Raw genomic sequence first — 19201 nt, 5'->3', positions numbered from 1 at the left:
TGTGGTTATCTATAGGGGGAGACAGTGTTCAGTATAGTTGATGTACTGTTTTTTTTTTTGGGGGGGGGGGTGCATGGTCCTACCTATATATTTAAAGGATTAGTTCACATTTATTTACATTTATTTACAATAGAAAATCTCACACTTGTGGTGCAGTAGCGTTCTGAATTACATTCTTTATTGAATAAGAAAGCATAAAGGAAAAACATGGAATGGACCTGAAGCGCTTGGTACATTCAATACAGGCTATTTTACAGGTTTTCAGAGGTAATTGGAGTCATTCACACAGTTATAATGTGTTAAATATCTAGTGCAGTTAGCTTTTAAGTTGGTAACTTTAATAATCAAGAGAGTCTACTTCAAAACAAACATGATGAACAACCATGAAGAACCATGCAGGAAGCAGAGGTAACTGGTAATAAATTACATGCCAGAAGACGGTAAATAACTTGCTTGCTTTCATGAATGGTTCATTAGTAATAACTAAACATGTAGACATTAGGAGGGAGCAATAGATCAATTTTCCTCAACAGAACTTTTAAATTGGAATTGAAGATTTGCCATTACAATGCAATTATATGTAAAGCTGATGAAACACAAGGTACATTTTTAGCAATGTTGCTGGGCAGTGATCCTGAGTTTTGTTGTTTGGGGACATTCCTGTTGATGTTGAGCATAATTTTTTTTTCTTTCAGGAGTTCTTCTCCAGTCATCAGTAGGCAAATTGTCATCAGTCAATCAGAATGCATGGAACTTTCTATGAGGTTGCCAGCATTGTTAAAAAAAAGTTGTATTGTGCATTATCAGCTTAAGGGTTAGATAACCCTCTTAAGTGCCACTCTTATAATAATGAGAATAATTCTCATCACATAACCATATTAATGTACATATTGTACATTTACATTAAGACTTTAGTCACTCCAAATACATTTTCTAGCATTATGTTGCTGTGCGGACTTGAGAAATGACCATTTACATTCATGAATGTCATCAACTTGGAAAGATCACAAATCAGACTACAGGGAAAATAATATACACTTTGCTCTTAAATATACAAGAACTTCCCAGGGATCATAAGTCAGAAATCATTACTCTTATTTTTCCATACCTTTGTGCAAATTATGAAGCCCTTATATTTGACGGAATGAGGTAATTTCTTCCATTTGCTGCAAACACAAGCTTGTTACTAGTCCTCCCAATGAGCATCTTGGACAGTTTGCATTCAGCGAGGAGCAGTTAGTTGAGGCCAACCCTCCTGAGCAATCAAATACTCTAAGCAATGAGACTAGGGGCTGCACCTAGCTTCACATTCAGATTAAAAATCTGACTGTCAAACTTCAATCTGGCTGCGCATCAAGAAGGGCAATGACTCACTGTCAGACATTTCACCCAGGATCTACAGTTTCAATCAGTGACTGCCCAGGCCTCAGAATTCCTGGATGATACGGAAGTGGTTGTCAATAGATGCTGGCTCATCCTCAAAGTGCAACTTCTGAGAAAGCTGTGCGCCAAGCTCCTCAAGTGTGTGTGTAAACCGCTTGTGCTCATGGCCTACCCAGGCCCGCATCGGATCTTGCACCTCATAGGGTGTGACGTGGGCATGAAGGGCCACTCCGCTCCTTGCCAGCTCTGCCAGTGCCCTTTTGTCCGTGACCCAAGTTTCACTGCCACCTGGGTGACCCCCATCCAACCAGTACATATCCGTCACACATTCCAAAAAGGGTGCAAGCTCTGGGTCTGTCTTTGCTGCTGGCAGTTCATAAACCATCTGGTTGAGCACTACACAGCCCTTACTGAAGCCCACAATAGTGAGAGAGAAGCCGGGTGGAAGAGACATGGAACTACCCAGAGGAGGCAGAAGGTCTGGAAGGTTGGCACGTTCCACTCCATGGGCAAGTAAGGCTCTCAGATGGCGCAGAGCTCCATAGTCAGAGGAATGCTCGGGCGCCCCAAATAAGTTGCTTTCCACAAAATTCTGGTAGCTGCTGAACTTGTGGAGATACAGTCGTGATGCTCGGATTATCCAGATATGGTGGCCCGGGAAGCGGCGGCCCAAGATCAGGGCTACCCTCTCAAGGCTCCAGTTCTGCCATGGGGCAGCGTCTGGGTGCAGGGCCATTTCCTGTTGAAAATTCTGTGAAAGCCAGAAAATATGGGGATGTTATCACTACAGGTGGAAATAAGGCAAAATATGTCCCATGCAATAATACAGGGACAGAGTACATTTTGCCACAGGTCACTTGGGGCCTAACACACAAAAATAGCTAGCATGAATGACACAATGCACTACACAAGTAGCAAACAAAACAACTCCGCTAACATGTTACGTAACATTATAAAAAATATATTTAGGTCAGTGACTTGCGAATTGGACACCATTCAACATTTAATTTTAGCCAATCAGTTAGCAAGCTAACGTATCAGTTCCAGCAAACCTCATTCGTGTGACGTAGCTAAGAACTGCAAACGGATGAGTTACGTTTTCCACATTTTTAAGTACCGTCCGTCTTTAAGTAGTTGTAGAGCCCAGAAACAGCATCTTAGCCCGTGTTAGCAAGTGTTACGCATTCTAGTAGTCCACCAACAGGTCCAGCTGGTATCAGAAAGATGATACTTCCAAGTTTGTTAGAGGCTAACTTCACTTAACTGCACATAGCCTATCATTTTCATCTCAAAGCAATAGGCATAGCATTAAATGCAATGCTTAATTTAGATACGAATTAGCAGTGCAGCAGATGGGTAAATTATAATATGCAAATAAACATTAGATGCTGTTAACATTCAGTGCAGGTTGCGCGACTGCACTTGTGATATCAGATATGTTAGCAATAGGCTAGTATTAAGATTTAGCTGCTGAGTCTGACCTGAATATCCCCGGGGAAAAAGACAACATGGGCATTGCCACTCTCGGCCATCTCGGAGCTGTCACGCCGATGCACAGATCCAACCGAGGGGCTATGCAGTAACAGATCATTCACCCGGTCCTGCTCATATCCCGGGACAGCGGCCAGTCTCAGCAGCCGAGGCGGACTTTCAGGGCGTACGCCGACGGTGTTCCCTGGCAGACAGAGTCCAGGAGGCTCCGACGATCCTGCCGCAGCGCTCATAGCCTTTGCTACTGCGATTAGTGTTAGCCCGCGTTTAACTGTACGGATGCTAAACATGAGCACTCGGCAACAACAAGATTAACGTTACGTTACCTGTACACTTCAAGCTCTTCGACGTTTGACGACATGCACAATCTCCGTAATGCAATGCATTACGTGTATCGCTATTGTTCCTTGCAGCAATATCGTCTCAAATATTGTTAATTGTATGAGAAGTTGTACTATTCTCTGATATCCGATATTTCCACAAACAATTACTACACACACAATGCATATTTAGTATGAAGAAAATGGTCATCCCTCCATTTTCTAGATTTCCTTTTTACCACAAAGTGGCGCTGTCTACCTTCTGGTGCAAATGCGCAAACTCAGAATTCAGCGACTTGTCAAACCAGTGCGCATGTGCGCTGATCTGTAGTACAAGGGAATGGCCACAAACCAAAACTTCACATTGGCAGTGTTGTATATATCGGCAGAGCAAATAGTTTTAAAAAGTTGACGCCCCCCCCCCCCCCCCCCAGACCTGACAACCGAACATGTTGACTACCTTTTTTTGTAAGCTGCAGAAACACACACGTGGCTTCACTTAAGATCAGCGGATAATTAAAAAACGCAAGTAAGTAGCTGTGTCAGTCAACACCATTGTCATGTGGCATGCTTGTGCTAGAAGTTGTTACTTTTCCTCGAGGGGCGAATAGCCTTGTTGATCTTCGCCCTAGTCTTTGGACTCAAAATGCTATTCGCTTTTTACAGCAGTGATATTTCGTCTTCTTGAGAAAAGCATCGCATGCCTAAACATTGGCAAACACCTAATTTGGAGCACACTTTCTAACGTAAAGCATGATATAAATGTTGATGCAGTGTTTGGTAACTTAATGACCACCTGCTTACAGGATGGCTTCCACATTGGGAAAACGTCTGGTTGCCTGTCTGCTGAATGTGTCTGAGGCTCGCAGAAAAGACCTGGTTTTAAAGGTAGCCCAGGCAGCTATCACAAACAATAGAGGTGAGATACACATGCTGAAGAGCTAACTGTGTATGTACTGCACTGTTGTATGTACTGTATATGTACTGTACTTCTATGTTTATTAATCTTTTGTTTATAAACAGGAGGTTGGCGTGTGGGCACCACTGTACTTAACATCTTCAATGACTTGGACTACAACCGTTCAGTCATCACTATTGTTGCAAGCGTTGACCACATCAGTGAGTGAAGCCAATGTAAAAAATGTGTAATACTGGCACGTGGAATATGTGTATTTTGTCGTGTAACAACATTTTTTTAAGAATGTCAGATGATGATAGACTAGGGTAACTCCCACTTATGAATATTATTAGTCATTTCTTCAGTGCACTAATGGAAAGTGTGCATCCTAAGGGGAGGCTGTGTTGTCTGCATGTGAGCAGGCGTGTGGCCTCATCGATATGCATGCCCACTCTGGAGCTCATCCATGCATGGGTGCAGTTGATCTAGTGCCACTGTATCCCCTTGGAGAGGAGGTGGGCTTGGAAGACTGTGTCAAAGAGGCCAAGAGTGAGTGTACATTAGACTATACTGTATCATGTGTTGGCTAATTCGGCCACTGACTTGAATGGCATGGGATACATCGTGCAATTCACGTCATTGACAGTGATTGACAGCACAGTGCTTCACTGCACAGTCAGTGTGTACACAAATTACGATTTTCCAATTAATATCACTGGTTTAATCATGTATGACTTTTTTTATTATTATTATTTCTGTGTGAAGTCCTGGCCTCTGAACTGACCCAGCGAGTGGTTGGGACTAGTGCATTTTTCTTTGGCTATGCTGACATGCCCCAGAGGCGGAGTCTGGCCCAACGGAGGAAAGAGATGGGCTGGTTTAAGAAGGATCCAGACATGTCAATCATCCAGCCAGACATGGGACCATCACCTCAAAAACGATATGGCCTCACAGGTTAGCACATCATGGGTTTACTTTAATCCCTCAGTGAATTAGAGAGTTAAAGTAATGGTCTTGCTGTTGTGAGAAAGGGATCTTATTAGGGATCTGCAGTAAAACATATTCTTTCTCCATGTTGTAGTTCCGGAAGGACTGGCCAACAGTGGCCAGTTAACAGCCGAGCCTATTTAACATCACACAACATGACACAGAATATAACAATAATACAAAATTGTGCCATTTGCAAATGTGCCATACGTTATACTTGGCAGGATCAGAAAAGGCTCTTCTTCACAGTCCAATAAGGCCTGCCTGGAGACTGGATGCCAACCCAAAGAGCCACAAAATTAGGCCGAGAAACTCAATTATCAAACTATGAAAACACCTTCATGACCTTTGGGGTTCCCTGTTGCAGGTGTTGGGGTGAGCCCCTATGTGATGAACTGCAACGTGACCATTGGCACTCAGGACCTGGCAGTGGGCCGCCGTGTGGCCTCCGCTCTCCGAGAGTCCAGCCCCGGCGGGATCCCGGGCGTGCAGGTCCTGGCCCTGCCCCACGACGGGGACACAGAGATCGCTTGTAATGTGGAGAGTGTCGAGGGCGCACCTCCCGCCTCCTTGTCCGGGGTGGCTGTAGGAGATCCCTGGCCCTCTTTCAGCATTGATGGGCAGCTGTATTGCCACGCGCCCGCCTCGCTCATCACGGCGCGGGTGGCAGAGTTGGCAGGGCGTGATGGCGTGGCCACAAAGGGGACGGCCCTGGTGGGCTTCACTCCACGTGAGTGCCGTGGCCTGGCAGAACGGGCTTTGTCTCTCGGCATTGGTGAATTCTGGAAGGAACAGAGAAAACTGCACATGTGATGAGTAATAGGGCTCTCCATCTCTGCAAGGCCAAACTGTAGTGTTTAGGCTTGGCTTATTGTAATGACCAAAATATAATTGCTTATCAAGTGGATGAGGCTAAAACAAAGGACAATATTGTAATTGTTTTAATGGACAATAATCATTGTTTACAACTGCAGTGAAATGATCACGATCCTATTTGATGAGTATTATTTTATCTTACTTCCAAATATTGAAATAGGGTATGAACTGTCATTACTGTGAATTAAATTCCATTATCTGGATCATGTTGCACTTAAACATTGGCTTCATTAAAGCCAGGAAAGCATGGCAATACTATGTTAATATGTAAGAAAGGGTGTCCTGGCACTGATGTTGAAATGTAACATGCATGAGCATTGTAACATGCACATGCATTTGCTCTGACTGTTTGAGAGCGACAGTGCAGACTCTAGTCCTGTCACATGAACAGTGCTGGATTTGGTTCAAGTTTAAGTGTTATCCTAAATATCGTTTGTCTGGTGTTAATGCCCTGATAGTGCAATTCCTAACAATACTTGTTCTTGAACATTGTGTTCTTGAAAAGATATGTTGTCATTTTTGATTTTGTAGTAATGAACACGCAGTTAATTCAATACATTTTATTATGATTTTTCCAAATCCTTTTTAAAAGTTTGTCAGCCTAAAGTTGAGAGGGAATGCTGTGTTGTGTGAGGCAGTGCTTGTGACATGGTATTGTGCAATCACTCCAGGCTTATTTGACCTCTCTATTTGCATTGGCTGCTTCCTGGAATGGGAAGAGTAAAGTCTTTGCAACTTGACATCAAGGGCATGGAATGATCAGTGCATATATGCAAACTTTTTAACTGAGGAAATTGGTCATAAGATGTTCTGTTTCTATTACACAGTATGCCATTGTCTCACTGTACCTAATGCTGGCTACAGGTGATACCACATAAGTGTTATTGACTGAGGTATGTGCCACAATAATTACAGTAACTGTGGCACTTTATGCTAGGAGCATGTGTGAATGATATCAATACATATGCTGCTGAGTGATGAAAGAAATTCAGTGAAAGGTTTTCTATCATGGAAGAAAATGTACACACACCACCACCATGGAGTTATTCTTCTCCACAACACTTCAGTCTTTCTGAACAAGTCTTTATTCTACTTAAATAAGCCTACATGTTAAAAACCAAACTATCACCTCTTTCACACAGTCACTCCTACTTTTAAAATGTGTCCTTTGGCCAAAGAGGGACACTTTTGATGACCTTGTCTCAACATTGGCAAAACATTGCTTTATCACAAGTCAGTAATGCCTCCTCTATAACTTAAGAAAGTGCATCAAGTGTTCAAGTAGGGTGTATAGTCTCATTCAACACTTTAAGGGAAAGGGCAAACATTGGCGGGCATAAAACTGGCACTGAATTGGTCAAAACACTTTGTGAGGGGTGTGTGGTTAGTTAACTGTTAAAAATTCCAGGAACAGGCAACTTATATGAACAAGTCAATCCATGATTTGGCCTTCTCAGTGCAGTGCTTCATCAGATGAAAAGTTGGAATGTGGCAAATCTAGTGAAAACTGTATGGCACAAGACAACGGAGGACAAGATGGACTAATCTTTTCAAAATGGCAGTAATGTGATGTGTTCTGAGAGGCTCAGATCTGGGTTGAGCCTGACAGCAAGACAAGTGGGGCAGGGGGAGTGTGTGTGTGTGTGTGTCAAGATATTTTCTGCGGTTCCTCCTCATCTTTTCGAAGCTCGTCGGGGGTCCCTGCCATTGCTAATGGTCACAGAGGGCTTGGGAGGAGCAGGGGGACCACCTGTGGTCACTGGTGGAGGCCCGTTGCCAGGTGGACGGCCGTTGGCTCGGCCCGGGCCACCAAAAGCAGGATCACGAGGTCCAGACACAGCAGCATTGTTACTGGAGTAGGTCTGCATTGAACCGTTTCCTGGGGAACAAGGTGCATCACGGTGCAAAATGAATACAACAAACTTACATGGTTGGATATTTCCACAACTGTTCACATGAAACTCTCCACATACTCAAACAACTTCCAATTGAATCAAATGCCCAAAAGTGTATTTACAAATTGCTCAGAAGTGAACACTGCTTCTTGACCATACTCACCTGTTTGTGCATGTGTACCTGAATTCTGGTTAGGTGGAGAATTCCCCCTCTGCTCCCCTTTACCCTGTTAAGAAACCGTGACCTCATTGTTACTGACGGGGCATGCAGAAGAGGAAAGGTAGTTTTGCCTTTGCCTCCTGACATTTATGTACAGTACATTTTAATGTGAGGATATTTAGAGATTCTGATATGAACTACACACAGATTGCCGTAAAATTATCAAATACGTTTTCAAACGTGCTACATACCGTCTTATTTTGCATATTTGTTTGGGCTAGCAGCTCTGGATTTGGCTCACTGAAGTTAGGCACCTCTGAATATACCATGCAAAACCTGCACATCAAGGATTCATAGGAACCAGGTTTATGGAGGAAAAGAGCAGAGCATAGACCATTAGTCTTTAGGCAGTGACTTCCCTGCACACACATCAGTCTCAACATAGCCTTGGAAAGTCATAACTAGTAGCGACACAAATCCTAAACATCCCTATTAACAAGGCCCACAATAAACATAGATCCTCAGATCAGTAGAGTCTTCCTTAATGCGACTGGGCAAACTTGTCTGATGCAAGAGACCCACTAGACCCGGTTATAGTTATGTAGATCTGTCCAGGCTACAATATTTTACAATCAAAACAAGCCATACGAGTGAAATGGATTCCTCTAATGGTGATCAAAAAACGTGTGCACGTTAGCAGCCACTTACTCTCCAATCTTCTGTAGATCTCCACCTCTTCCAGTGTATAGGGTTAAGCACCCCTTCCAAATCGAGGCATAGCTGAACGCAAATATATATATATATATATATAATCAAGTTAGTTCAGTTACTGTCTCAGGAAGCAGCCTTAACTTCCTCACGAATGACCAAATATGAGTAAAAAATTATCTGTGGCTCTAAGGCCAAGAAACATAAGATACACTTAAATGGTTGAAAAAATAAATAAATAAAATTGGCAAGACACTAACCCTCGTGTAAGGCGAATTATGTCTCCGGGTTGAATAAGGCTGCCTAATTCATCCCACACAGAAATGGCAATGCTGCCACTCTTGTCTGCCACCTTGCAAGAGCGCACTTCGTGTCCATCTTTTGTCTTGGTGACCCGTCCTAATAAATCAAAGTGACACACATCAGTTCAACCTAGCCACAGGTTATAATTTCAACAGTAACCTTAACATTGAACAAAAACACTAACTATTACCGATGAAATACTAACAATGCATCCAGAATATCTGAATAGCCTACTGGGTGGAACCCGAAATAATGCTAGTTAGAAGCCATAAAAAGAAGAACCATTAAAAGGTGGTACTGCCCCTTTAAGAAAAAAGAAACGTGTAAATTTGTCATGAGGGACACGCTAGAGTCGTGATTAACTTACCTATCTCCAAAACAATAAAGACGATGTTTAAATTTTTCGATCCAGGCTTAACATCTTTTATCAGTAACACACCTTCGTTAGATACAGTCGACATTTTCCAATTAGGAAAAAGCTAACGTTGCTAGCCGTCTGTATGGCCGACTTTGAGACACAAAGCAGCATTCAATAGCAAACTGGCTAGCACGAGTCGGCGACCAAAGTATTTGAAGCAATTTAATAAACTATTATTGTTTCCCCAGACTGAACCAAATTAATTGATTTACTGTTGTGCAGAATGCTGCCCGTGTCGTCGTGGATGAAGTGGACCAATTTGGAAGTATTTCTAGGCTACCCTATCTACTGCAAATCAAGGGGAAATCGACTAACGTTACACCGGCAACGTTTGTACTTTCGCTACCTTGTACAGTTATTAACGCTAACTAACTACTTTAACCTTGCTTGCCATCGCAAGCCCCTTCTCTATACTCGGAGGCATGTCGCACCTAAGGTTATAATTAATCCGAATATAATGTTAAATGATTTTGCTCTGGTAGTGAGTGGTTTGAAACTATACGGGTAACCTCTCTGGTATTGCTAATCTGGCGAACTTGCTATCTCGAGTTAGCCAGTATTTTCCGGCCGACACTTTTGTATCCTACGTTGCTTCTTAGCAGTTAGCTGCTAGCTAACTAGCTCTGATTTAGGTTGGGGAGCCCCTAGTCTGCAAATACTAGAAAGCTTGTGTGGGCAATTAGAAAGACTAACGTTAAAGTTGCTCCACAAAGATCGTATTTGAGTTCTCGCTGCTAGAATGATCAGTGGAAATGTAACACATTAAAAGCCGCTGTATTAAATAAAACGACGAACACGGTTAGAAATCCGAATACGTCTTTGTGACGGATATAAGTTTTGTCATTATACGCCTCAAATGTATAGGGCGTTTGTGGTTTGCCAATTGTTACTCCTTTCGAATAAAATCGATATTTTCTAATAAATCCCTCGACATGTGAGGCGTCTCAACAAGATGTTTTGCATATTTCTATTATCTCGAAATCTTAAACTGTTACAAACTCCTTCCCCTGTACCAATGCCCCGAACAACGCCAACGCAGAGTTTGTGCTTCCTTTTTTAAACGGAACAGACTAGTCCATTTCCTCTCACTTGAGGGGGTTATACGGGAACATCTTTGAATTGAAAAGAGAGTTCACGCGTGTAATTTCAGATACCACACGAATATAACAGTGTTTTACACTTTATATATTTCGTACGTTAATAATCTATACATTAGTGAGACGATGTTATAAAACATGCAGGGTCGATTCTGAGAATGCACCTTATGGTATTCACAGTGATCAAATTACAATAACATCAGCACTCCATTGGATAGGAAGAAGAATGTGTCTACATGGAAAAAAACGTGATATATGATCTTTTTCACAAAACCATTACCATAGTCTCCTGAAAAGTGCTGTAAGTGGAAGTATTTTACTGTTGAAACTAATGTCCTTTTAATGTGTGTAAAACGCAGGGCATAATTCAGACTGGTAATTGTAGACCAGTTAGTCCACCAACTCTATGACACTTTAAATCACTGAGTCATTATTAAGGTGAATTGCACACAGCTTGGATTGAATGCTTCATTCTGCCTATTGTCATGACGAAGTGGCAGACTTCTCCAGCAACTTCCACTTGATCATGTAATATGGACATACAGAAGAGCAACATTACATTTCAACTCTACTGGGCTAGTAGAGTGGGGCTGTTCATTTCGCACCACGTCTCATTTCTCCCGAGTGTCTTGATTCAGTGCCGTGTACTTGGTCAATACAGATGACCAAAAAACCGTCACGAACAGGATTCGAACCTGTGCGGGGAAACCCCATTGGATTTCGAGTCCAACGCCTTAACCTCTCGGCCACCGTGACTATGTGATTTTCGCGATGACGTCAGAAAAAAACAAAGACATGCCTGTATAGTTACATTTTAAATAACAGACACACGGTCGAAAAAAGTCAAAGAAGGTCAGAAAAATATTCTCAACTCTTATTTACAAGCAAGCAAGTTCTCTATCAAGGAAACGATAAGAAACAGAATTACAGCGGTGTATCTGGTTCTCTTAACAATTAACGCTACCATATTTTTGTAAGCTAACGTTAACGTAGGCCTAAGCTAACCCCTACACGAAATAACACAGGTTTAGGTTTTGCATGCTCAAGGTCAAAGTTTTTAAACTTTCCCCTAAGCCCGCTGTAAAATATGCATAAACGCTATGGTATAACAAACTTAAATTGTGACAATTCATCTGATTAATGATGGCCCAGCACTTACCGTTGGAGTGAAAATGTAGAAAACATGTAGGCCTACGCTAGCATATTACTAGTCTGTTTCCTTTCCAATCCGTGCAAGTGTCACCGAGCCAAGCCGATCGTTATTTGACAGGCCACAAGATGGAGACACTGGATTGCTGAACTAACGCAGCGAATGTTTTTCCCTTATTTTGCTATGAATGATCCGTGATTTATATAAAAAACAACAAATAGACTGGAAAAGTTTAATCAAAATGTAGGCTACAACTCAGTTATTGATTTCAGTTTAAAAAGGCCTGTCTTTTACCCCGCGGCATGGACGCGTAGGCTACCTTGCTGTAATTGAAAAAGAAAGAAAAAAAAAAGAATACTGCCAATTACAGTAGGCTATCACATACAGTATGTGACATGTGTTCAGGGTGGTTAGCATCTTAGAGGCCCTGGGCAAAAGCCAAGTTGGACTTTGGAAATATTTCGCATCTAGCGTGACATGCTCATTCTTTCACAGCAAGATTGGTGGTTAGTCTTATCTCAATCTGTCCATTTCTTTAAAAAAAAAAACACGTCAGAAGTCATAATTTAGGGAATGTGTTCTTCTGGCCTCATTGCTGATTTTTTAAATTTTCTGAGGTGGGCAGAGGGGCCCTTGGATCCTGTATAATCCTTGATTATATCTATATCAGGGATTAGCAAAAAAGAGTCCTTTTAAAAAGGGTTAAGAAACAAATCGCTGTGTGTGCGCACTGACTTCACAAGCTCTCACTCCAGCCAACAACCTAAGTGGAAGGAGGAGTCACAAAATAGGGTTGCACTTCTGGAGAACCTGTTTACAAATTTGAAATGCAGTCTGGTGTCAACCGGGCTATCAGACTGCGGTACTGGGACATAAAAGGAATGTCTAAAATGGATAGTTCCGGTCCTTGATTATGATTGTCTGAATCACATTCAATGCCGTTGTAAAATCCAGCACAAACATACATGCTTTAACCCTCTGTGGTAACACTGGTTTTAGAGTTAAGGGGGGTTTAGGAACTCCACTAGCACGCTGTACAGCCACTCAGGGTAGACTCACAAGATGGCAACATTTTTGATAATGCTGGTTTACTGAATCATTTTATTGCTAATAAATGTTTTCCTTTCAAGACAATTTCTCTTAAATTATGTTCTGATATAACATGGCAGAAGTAACAGAGATAATAAACAGTAAGACAATAAATTCAGCAACTGCATTTCACAACAGACTTGGGTCACTACAGTGAAAACATAAAATTAACAATTGCAATGAATGCTGAGTGTAACAGAGATTTAAAAACTAAACAAACTAACTAACAAACAAACAAACAAACAAACAAACAAACAAACAAACAAACAGGTATTCTGATAGAACTAGGAAAAGACTCATACGTTCTAAACACCTTTGACATCTATATATCAGGCACAGACTTGGCCAGAACTTGACGGGCCTTCTTCAATCTCTCAATTCGCCCTGACAGATACGTCCTCTTCCGGGCGATGTCTCCCTTCTCCTGGACAAAACTGTCTGCATCTTTGTGTCTGATCATGCCTGACATGGCAGCCTTCACATTAACAGTGTACTGCTCCAACATGTGGTACAGCACAATCAGGGGCACCTGATTGGCCAGTCTATCGGAGGTGATCTGAGGGACCATTCCAGATGTAAAATTTAAGCATAAACAGACCAGGCAAAGTACGTAAATATACTCCACAAGTATGTAAATGTTCTGAACAAAAAGAAGATGAGGAAGCCAGCAACGTACCATGTAGTAGGCGGTTAGATGTTGAGCCATCTCACGAATGTCTGCATTGACAGGCTGGACAGCATGCAGGGCAGGGAGATTAGTAGATTCAGTAGATTGCTGTCTCGCTTTGACAGCATCTAAATGGCGGCTGTAGAGGCCATCTTGGGAATAAATGATTCTCTCCATCTTAAACTGTGACTTCAGTCTCTCCTCTGCCCTTTCAAACTCCTGTTCTCTGAGGTCCTCCAGTGGATCCTTAGCGGCTCTCATCAGACTGGGATAAGCTTCAAAAAAGGTGCTGGTGGTTTGATTCACAGCAGTGGCGATGATATCTATTTTAAGATAACAAGAGAGGAAGAGTAAAGTTGAAGTTTGAAACAGACCTGTCATGAAAGTAATCTAGCTCAATTTTTGTGTTTTAGAGCAACAAGCTGATCCAATGTGTTGAAATTCAATTCAATTCACAAATCTCTCCAGAAATGCACCGATCTGACTTTTTAAATACCAAAACCATGGGCTTGAGGTGCTGGCAGATACAGAGGTGTTTCTTTGCTATGTCAACCTTAAAAATACAGTGTATGTATGGCACCTCTGCATATGCATACGAGGGTTTTGCGTTAACATAGATGAGAATTTATGATAGAAATACTCAAAACTGCACATCTTCCTTTGAAATATAGATGCACACAATATCAATGAATAAAGAACATGTGAGGGGGTTGAGTTGGAGGCACTATGCCATGGAATGGCCCTTCAGCTTTTTAACATTATCCATGTTTTTAAATCTGTTCAAGTCTGTGCCCAAAATTCTTTTCAGTGTTTTTTTCAGTGGAGTAGATCTGATGCTCTGTATCATCTCTCAGTTGACATCTTCAACTGACATCAACTTTTCCTTCCTTTTAATGTGGTTGTGGGTTGACTTTGTTCAATTTCTGCAGACAAAGTCAGTTATTTATTTACGCTGTCTTTGTACGCTATACCTTTCTTTGATACTAATATGATTAAGTTGGACCAGCCATTGAACCGTTTGGCTTTGCAAGCATGAAATCTTGATTCCTCCAAATAGATGATTATTCATTTTTAGCTCCCTTCAAGGAATAGGTGGCTGTGCCGATGTGATGTCGAAGTAATACTCACACGTGGACATGAACACAGAACAACATAGAATTGAATTGAATAGATTGATTAATATTAGCATCAGGCAGATATCTGACGATAGTTGTAAGAATAATATCAGACATATTGGCACATGTCATACTCTGCCCATTTTGAAAGCAGCGGAGAGTTGCCACCTATGGTCAGAGTAAAAGCAGTGAACAGGAGTCAGTTATCGAGTTATCAGGCTTCTAAGGTAACATTGAACCATCCTGACCTGACAAGGATGACACAGAGAAACAGACTCTGTGAAGTTCATTTCATATTTCTTTTTCACCTGTGGTAGCTTGCAGGAGATTCATCGCCGGTTCCTCTAAGTCCTCCACATGTCTTCTGACAATGGTTTCAAATGTCCTGTAGTTAACAAAGCCAGGTAGCTCTTTGCCTCTGTGAGCTACGTTGTAATCCTCTACCTCATCACGTAAATACTCCTCTACTAAAAACAGACAAGTGTTTGGAAAATGTCACATGCTTGTTTTCCCATAGTTATACTCCCATTTCCCAGATGTCCACCATATTACAAAAAAATTGGTACAGTCGACCAACAAGCCAAAGGTATGGCAAGAGCTTACATTCGGTGGCTTTACTGTCAAGATCTGTCTTCCATTTTTTGAACATTTTCCGAATGTTTGTAAAAACTCTTGTCTGGGAGTCTCCAACCTCCTCCTCTGCCCTAACCATGTCTGTGAGAACCTGGTTGAAGCTGTTAATTTTCTGTAACATACAAAATCAGAGTGTTCAAAACCAATGCACTCAAACAACTGTAGGCTTTCGAATATTGTTCATTTTACCTCAATGAGGAAGTTGGCCCTTTCAGCCTCATCTTGAGGGACTCCATCTCCCAGCCTCCTCAGCTCTGTAACAGCCTTCTCCAGTTTATCTTTAATCTGTTTCTCCAATTGGGGAAGGGATCTCTGATGCAATGTAGAAAAACACACAATATTTGTTATACCACAAACCAGCATACTATACAATGAAGCAAGGCTGCACAAGGTAATTCTACTGCATTGTAAGTCTAGTTACACGTCAAAGAGACTATGGTCTTTGGTATTATATGCCCTCAATGGTGCCTTCCAGGCAGCGCTGCCTTCAAGGCACTACTCCCCTCAGTTTAGGGGTAGGATGAGGGTTGAGGGGGTTAAGTTAGAAATAGGGTAAAGGTAGTGCCTTTTAGGCTGTGCTGCCTGGAAGGTGCCGTTGGGGGCAAAAAACACCATTGAGCAAGAGACTATATGCCCACATTCTCTAACTCAAATCTATTCTTTAAGTGTAGTTTGATTTAAATCACTTAGTATGGGTATGGTTGTAATCCTACAAAATAAGTTATTTATAGACGTCATCCCAGCTGGTGTGTAGTCTGGTATAAACTGAGTTAAGAGCAATACGTGGAGTCATGCCGTGTAATATTCAGCGTTTTCATACTTTTATTACATACATCCCCAAAATGCACCCTTCCTCGACATCGTACTCACTTTGATGTGAGACACCAGTTCATTGGTTAGTCGTTCTGAAAGGTGAGGAATAGTGGCTTTCCCTTCATCCAGACAAGAGCTATGGGTAAGAAAAAAGTTGAGACATGGGAAGGGATTGGTGGTTATATGGATTTGTTCGTTATAGTCATTCAAGTTTGGTGGTGCTGCAGCTTGACTTTACCGGAGGTGGGTGTGGTTTTCAAAGAACTTCTTCTCCTTGTCCAGTGCTTTGGCCAGAGACATGTTATCATTGATATCCCTCTGGCCTCTACACTTCACCACCATGTAGCCTTTCTTGAGTGGGATGACAAGATTGTTGACAGTATTGACAACACTCTCCTCCGCCCCTTTGTCCACCAAGTCAGGTTTTGTTAGGATCCCTGAAGGGGTGACAATATGAGTGTGCACTTTGATCTTAGACCATGAACAAGAGATAGGGAGAAGTCACTGATAAATTTTTCACAATCACAACATGTTCAGGAAGGCACAGCAAAGGAACGATGAACAACAAATGACCAGTCACAATCCCTCTTTTTATATGAATTAAAAACACTGAAACAATGAATAACTGCATTACCTAGAGTCCTCTCCCCATGAGGATCCACTGTTTTAGCCATCTTCAGGGCCTCTGTGGTAGCAATGTCAACATTTGCAGGTACCACAACCAAATTGATCGTCTCTTGCTTCTTAATGAACTTTTCTATCAGTTTTTTAATCTGTAACACAGGTGTTGTGCAGTGCATTATATAACAAAATGTAGTCATTATTTGTATACATAACATTATTTGATTGTTATGTTTAGTTGTATAAATGTATGAATGTTGTTTTCTTCTTCATCCCTACTGTTCAGCCATGAGTTAATTAATCTTTTTACCTGTTCTTCAATGTCCTGGGACTGGTTACCTGTGGCAACTCTAGCAATGCCAGGCAGATCAATAAGAGTCAGATCAGGTACACTGGTGGAATGGATCTCCAGGTTAATCATCTCATGACTGATGTCTTTTCCTTCTCCAGCAAGAGCATTCTGAGCTATAAGAAAAGAAACTCATCAGAAAATGAAACTAACTTTAATCTCATGTACAGTTATGGCCATGGCTAGAGACCATGGAGGGATAATGTCCTGGGACTGTTGTAGTTCAATAAAAAAAGTGTGCCATGATGAGCATTCTGTGCTATAAGAAAAGAAACTCATATTGTCTTAGGATAGTTGTAGTTCAATAAGACGTCATGATGTTCTGGATGGCAGAATGCATTCAGAAGATTTGGATCCATCAGCCCACCAAACCCTCTCACCATTCCCACTCCCAAACACGTGCACACACACACACACACACACACACACACACACACAGTGATGCAGCAGATATAGCTCTACAGCATCACTTCTACTGTAGAGAATTTATCAGGAAGTTCTATTTACAGTACGTCTATTGTCAAATGGACGTAGGGCCCTTGCCCTACCCAAACAACCGGTTCACCAACCCACAAAGTGATCAGTTACAGACACATGGATCATGTGATATCGATTACTACAGTAAATGATTACACAGACCTTTTTTAACGGCGTCCCCCACTTCAGCCTGGTTTTTCAGCTCCACTTTGATATGGTTCTGGTATGAAAGCATTCCATACCAGCGAGCACCATTTTTAACTCTCTTCAGCTTCAGTACCAACGGGCAGCGTGTAACAATGCCTGATCATGAATAGTGAACAACAACGCATGTGAACTGTAGGTGTGGGCTACTTGTAAATATACATACTAGGACACACTGTTACACATCTTCACATTCATAGTCAAGTAGTCGAAATAGAAAGCACAACTTGAGAAGACACTGCACACACAGCATCATATCCTGTTAAGTCATGTGCCGATATTTCTGTTTGTGGGTCCAACTGGGCCCAAAGTGGCTTATTTACTATAAAAGATATAGTAGGCTACGTACAACTTCAAAACCTGTAATGTTCTACTGCACAAATTGAAAAACGGGTAAGATTACAATGCATGCAATTGTCTCAGCAAGTAGCATTATGGCATTGTTAGCCTACCAGTGCCCCTTGGCAATGCCACTCCTGAGAGAGCTTCAAGCACAGAGCTCTTTCCTGAGCTCTGGTCTCCTATGACCGCAATGGCGGGTAGAGCCAGGTCCTGCTCCACTCCCAAGGACCTCAGGGAATCCACCAAGTCAATGCAGGGTCGCACTTTTTCTTCATAATGCTGGGAAAGATGGCTGATTTCTTCAAGCATGGTAGAATTCTTCTTAGACATTCTGTTTTTAAAGATGGTCGGTTTTCTTCAAAATACTTCAAGAATATTTCTCCTGATGTGATGAGTCAACAAATTGAAATTGAATAGCTTCATACCAGCCAAACACTGAATAGCTAACCCTGTTGTTATACCCAGTTCAGTTATGTTTAATTCCAGTGAAATTTAAAACTTAAACATTATTTGATCTAGGCCTACAAAATGGAAAAAATGCAAATAAATACATGTAAATCATTGTCATGTAGCATATCATCACACATAAAATAACACAATGAAACAGAATGAAACCAGTAGCCTGTAAACGCTGAAAATACATTTAAATGCCCACCTTTCTCTTCTTCTGTCCTAGCTGGCCACATACACAGCACTCTCGCACTGAAATGTGTGACAAGTTTCGATTTTGAAGAAATGAATGTCACTCCTCCCGGAATGGATGACGCCCTCTGGAGGACATACATGTGAAGTTGAATAGTCTGTGAAACGTCAGTGAAATTACTTTTCCTCCTTTAATGATTCTTTAAGCAATGTGTTGAATCCCTCGGCTGTTTTGCACCACACTGCATAGAGGACAGATTAATTTGACGTGGAACCGTTACGAAATAGCCTACTATAGGCGCACTGCAGGGATCGGCAACCCAAAATGTTTAGAGAGCCATATAGGACCAAAAAAAAAAAAAAAAATCTGTCCGGAGACGCAAAAATTAAAAAGCCTTCTATAAGCCTTATATGAAGGCAACACAGGCTGCAAGTGTAGTTATAGTGTAGTTATAGTGCAAGTGTAGTTAGGCTAGTTATATTAGTCTACTATCAAAATGACTAGGCTACAAATACATAATGAGCATCAGAGGCGTCGTTAGACCTGGGCATTCGGGGCTAGA

At 41.7% G+C, this 19201-nt stretch overlaps 4 protein-coding genes and 1 non-coding gene across 8 annotated transcripts; 1 reads left to right on the top strand and 4 right to left on the bottom strand.

Annotated features, from left to right (window-relative positions):
• Positions 1–157: 157 nt before the first annotated feature.
• c4h2orf69 (chromosome 4 C2orf69 homolog) lies at positions 158–3438 on the bottom strand. Its single transcript, XM_062534081.1, has 2 exons — positions 2865–3438; positions 158–2134 (listed from the first exon to the last, which is right to left on the bottom strand). Exons 1-2 carry the CDS (start codon positions 3162–3164, stop codon positions 1427–1429), a joined length of 1008 nt encoding a protein of 335 aa, XP_062390065.1. The 5' UTR covers positions 3165–3438; the 3' UTR covers positions 158–1426.
• A 167-nt stretch (positions 3439–3605) lies between these two features.
• Positions 3606–6442, top strand: ftcdnl1 (formiminotransferase cyclodeaminase N-terminal like 1). Its single transcript, XM_062534082.1, has 6 exons — positions 3606–3723; positions 4001–4113; positions 4218–4313; positions 4486–4641; positions 4858–5046; positions 5447–6442. The coding sequence occupies exons 2-6, from the start codon at positions 4002–4004 to the stop codon at positions 5890–5892; spliced, it is 999 nt and encodes a 332-aa protein (XP_062390066.1). The 5' UTR covers positions 3606–3723; position 4001; the 3' UTR covers positions 5893–6442.
• A 575-nt stretch (positions 6443–7017) lies between these two features.
• On the bottom strand, positions 7018–10615 carry nabp1a (nucleic acid binding protein 1a). Of its 2 annotated transcripts, none has more exons than XM_062534084.1 (6): positions 9389–10615; positions 8979–9117; positions 8719–8790; positions 8262–8346; positions 8032–8077; positions 7018–7834 (listed from the first exon to the last, which is right to left on the bottom strand). In XM_062534084.1, the coding sequence occupies exons 1-6, from the start codon at positions 9480–9482 to the stop codon at positions 7629–7631; spliced, it is 642 nt and encodes a 213-aa protein (XP_062390068.1). In that variant the 5' UTR covers positions 9483–10615; the 3' UTR covers positions 7018–7628. The 2 variants fall into 2 exon arrangements, with proteins under 2 accessions (XP_062390068.1, XP_062390067.1); XM_062534083.1 differs by having other exon boundaries at positions 8014–8077; positions 9389–10496.
• Positions 10616–11210: 595 nt separating this feature from the next.
• Positions 11211–11292, bottom strand: trnas-cga (transfer RNA serine (anticodon CGA)). The gene has a single exon. It is a non-coding gene; the product is annotated as a tRNA-Ser (tRNA).
• Positions 11293–12767: 1475 nt separating this feature from the next.
• Positions 12768–18720, bottom strand: LOC134078274 (interferon-induced GTP-binding protein Mx-like). Of its 3 annotated transcripts, none has more exons than XM_062534079.1 (12): positions 18652–18720; positions 18107–18327; positions 17613–17753; positions 16935–17089; positions 16638–16776; positions 16242–16440; positions 16061–16139; positions 15380–15502; positions 15161–15302; positions 14866–15024; positions 13452–13765; positions 12768–13331 (listed from the first exon to the last, which is right to left on the bottom strand). In XM_062534079.1, the coding sequence occupies exons 2-12, from the start codon at positions 18324–18326 to the stop codon at positions 13098–13100; spliced, it is 1905 nt and encodes a 634-aa protein (XP_062390063.1). In that variant the 5' UTR covers position 18327; positions 18652–18720; the 3' UTR covers positions 12768–13097. The 3 variants fall into 3 exon arrangements, with proteins under 3 accessions (XP_062390063.1, XP_062390062.1, XP_062390064.1); XM_062534078.1 differs by having other exon boundaries at positions 18107–18378; positions 18652–18704; XM_062534080.1 differs by having other exon boundaries at positions 12768–13268; positions 18107–18378; positions 18652–18704.
• Between the last annotated feature and the right edge of the window lie 481 nt (positions 18721–19201).

The sequence above is a fragment of the Sardina pilchardus genome, chromosome 4, assembly GCF_963854185.1.
Source record: "Sardina pilchardus chromosome 4, fSarPil1.1, whole genome shotgun sequence".
Lineage (NCBI taxonomy): Eukaryota > Metazoa > Chordata > Actinopteri > Clupeiformes > Clupeidae > Sardina > Sardina pilchardus.
Note: the sequence above shows the minus strand (reverse complement) of the source record. Positions and strands in the feature narration are given on the sequence as shown.